Genomic DNA, 3,015 nt, shown 5'->3' on the forward strand with positions numbered 1-3,015 from the left:
AGGTTTGTAAGTGATTACAATATTATGTGATGTAATTTATTGGCTTTAGTTTCTGAAATGCTGGATGTCTAAGAATTATGATATATCTTCAACCATACATGCTACCTATGAAAAAAATATTAATTGTACCTTAGCAAGTTGACTTTATAGGTAGTTCTATAATGCCCGAGTTCACCATATTTGCTACATATATGTTTCTTCCTTTCTTTCTTTTCTTATGCTTGTTCTAAACCTGACTGGATTCTAGTAGCATTGCGTGGACGGTTTCTTCCTTTCTTTCTTTTCTTATGCTTGTTCTAAACCTGACTGGATTCTAGTAGCATTGCGTGGACGACCTTTAGTCCTTGCAGGTCTATCATCTAAACCTGACTGGATTCTAGTAGCATTGCGTGGACGACCTTTAGTCCTTGCAGGTCTATCAGGATCATAAACTGTAATATGAGGAATGCGCTCCATTGTATGTGAAATGGATGCAGCAATCTGAGGAATATCCACCATTTGAACTTGAGTTTCTCTAACTTCTTCTTCAATTGACTCTATAAAATTTGTTAGCACATCATCTAGTTTTTGCATCTTCTCTTCTGAATCAAATACAAGTTCGAGCGCATTATTGAATTTTGCTCTTAAAGCCCAAGATTTTAATAAATTAATCTCCTATTCACAGCTTGTGATGTTTCTTCTAAATACAATGTTGCTAACCCTATGTTACGAAGTCGAGCATGTATAGTCCAACGGTGTAGGATGTAATGGTCGGGTAATAAATCCATTTGTCTAGCCATCATTAGCGACATTATATGCCTACATACAACACCATTGGTTTCAAACAAAGCACAAGTGCAAATAAACTACAAATGACTGGACTGATCATAAGTAACCACCTCCCATTTTCCTCTATCTGTAAACTTACAGACCTTATATTCAACAACGTCCCCATCTTTTCTCAATTCTTCACAAAAAAGTGTACCAAATCCTTTGAATTCAGTTTGGAACACAGTAAATATATTGCATGTATACATTTCTCTAACTTGTACCTTAATTGGATGTCCAAGGAGCATTACAGACTTTGTGTTAAGACTCTTAAAATCTTCATGGGCTTCACTTAAGCGACGATGAGTTACTGTTTTTTCATATTGTGTCGCAAACTCTTGTAATTGAGTATGTGAGTTAACAAACTCATCAAAAAAGAATTAATACTTTCACTCCTTTGGCTCGATCTCATTCCAGCAAAAAAAGTGTCCTTTAAATAACATGACACCCAATGTTCTCGACATTTGTAAACTGTTTGCAACCATCCATTCCCTTTTTTATTTACCTCTAACTTCTCCTTCATCTCAAGCCAATATCCTCCATACTGTTCAATTAGAGAATTATTATATCACAAGCCCTAATACCTTTGAAACTGTTCACCATAATGAGACCCCAAAATAGGCAAATGATTAATAATGTGCTTTTGCATGTGCCAATAGCAATAACGATGTCTTGTTATTGAAAACACTGAGTGAATAGCATTATACATTGTTCTATCCTGATTTGCTATAATGGCACCTAGTTCAACCACATGCATGCATTTCATCCATTCTTGAAATAACCACACAAAGGTATCTTCCTGGTCATCGGCTAATAATGCACAACCAAGTAAAGTGAACTTCCTATGGTGATTCACACTAGTAAATGGAGCAAATGAAAGACTGAACTTATTAGTTCTGTATGTCACATCAAACACAACAACATCATTGAATTGCAAATAAGATGCTCTTGATCTTCCATCAACCCAGAAAACACTCCTCATTTGCCCACTACTGTCTACTTCTATTGCAAAATAAAATCCTGGATCATTCATTGTCTTACTCTGAAAATGTCAAATGATAGGCATGCATTCATGGCCAATATTATTGTATCTTTGGATTCTGATATGATCAATACACTGTTGTGGTATCACTAATTCACCTTCTCTTCCATTGGCTGCATTAATGACACGAGAAATAGTAGAAGGAGGCATACCTTCTTCTCGCAGACTCTCAATAAGTTTTTTACATCTATGAGTTTTATGGGATTGTTTATGCGATCTGTATTTTTGCTTTGTCTGGACTACTCATCACATAATTTGTATGCTCTTCAACAAACCCCGTGACCTCCCACGATTTGTCCTCCAATAATTTAACTCGTAGCATTGCCTTACACCCTACTCGGGTCTCTCGCCAAAAAGGGATCTCTATCTTGTCTCTATTAGATCTATATCCCTCATTATCACAAACAAACTTTCTGTCTATCACATCTCTAGTCTTGCAAGAGTAATTTACCGTGCTCTTCCTTATTCCAAAATCCATCAATAATGCATAAGAATTATAATAGTTATAAGCTTATTTATAAGTATTAAACTTCATTCCTAGTAGTGATTTAGGAGCATTTTTAGTATTGGCTGCAATTTTACTTCCAATAGCACTTGATTCTCCCATTCTGAGCTCTACACTAGTTGAATTTATTTCCTCCATTCTGTAAGGTTAATGTACAATGAATTATAACAATGTTGAATACTGGCTAAATATACAATTCAAAATTTTTTGCATCATTACCTTCTAACATTGCTGGTCATTGTGAAAGGCATAACAGTGCTTATGGTATTGCTGCCGACATGGACATTATCGTTATTGTGATCCATGCTTGTTCTGTAGGACATCAAAAAAATATTCTGCAACAAGCACAATGAAGAAAATAATTTGCTGTCTAAAAGAACATCACTTTACTAGCAGGTCATATGGAAATACATGGACGATATTAATGGCACCACGAACTTTGCTTTTATAATGGACAACACCAACCATCACATAAAAGTTCCTCAGAAAAAAATTCATTTGAGTACCAGTTTCACAATGTTGCTACAAAAATACCTTATTTGGGCATCAACATTCGATGCATTTTACAGAATAAGAGATCGAGAGAGAGAGAGAGAGAGAGAGAGAGAGAGAGAAATATCACAGCTGATAATCGTGGACAAAGAGAGGGATCGAGAGAGCA

The 3,015-nt window shown here is 35.7% G+C and overlaps 1 protein-coding gene across 1 annotated transcript; it reads right to left on the bottom strand.

Moving 5' to 3' along the window:
• LOC109835214 (protein FAR1-RELATED SEQUENCE 7-like) lies at positions 286-1,840 on the bottom strand. Its single transcript, XM_020403199.1, has 2 exons — positions 1,392-1,840; positions 286-622 (listed from the first exon to the last, which is right to left on the bottom strand). Exons 1-2 carry the CDS (start codon positions 1,838-1,840, stop codon positions 286-288), a joined length of 786 nt encoding a protein of 261 aa, XP_020258788.1.

This window comes from Asparagus officinalis, chromosome 3 (assembly GCF_001876935.1).
Source record: "Asparagus officinalis chromosome 3, Aspof.V1, whole genome shotgun sequence".
Taxonomy (NCBI): domain Eukaryota; kingdom Viridiplantae; phylum Streptophyta; class Magnoliopsida; order Asparagales; family Asparagaceae; genus Asparagus; species Asparagus officinalis.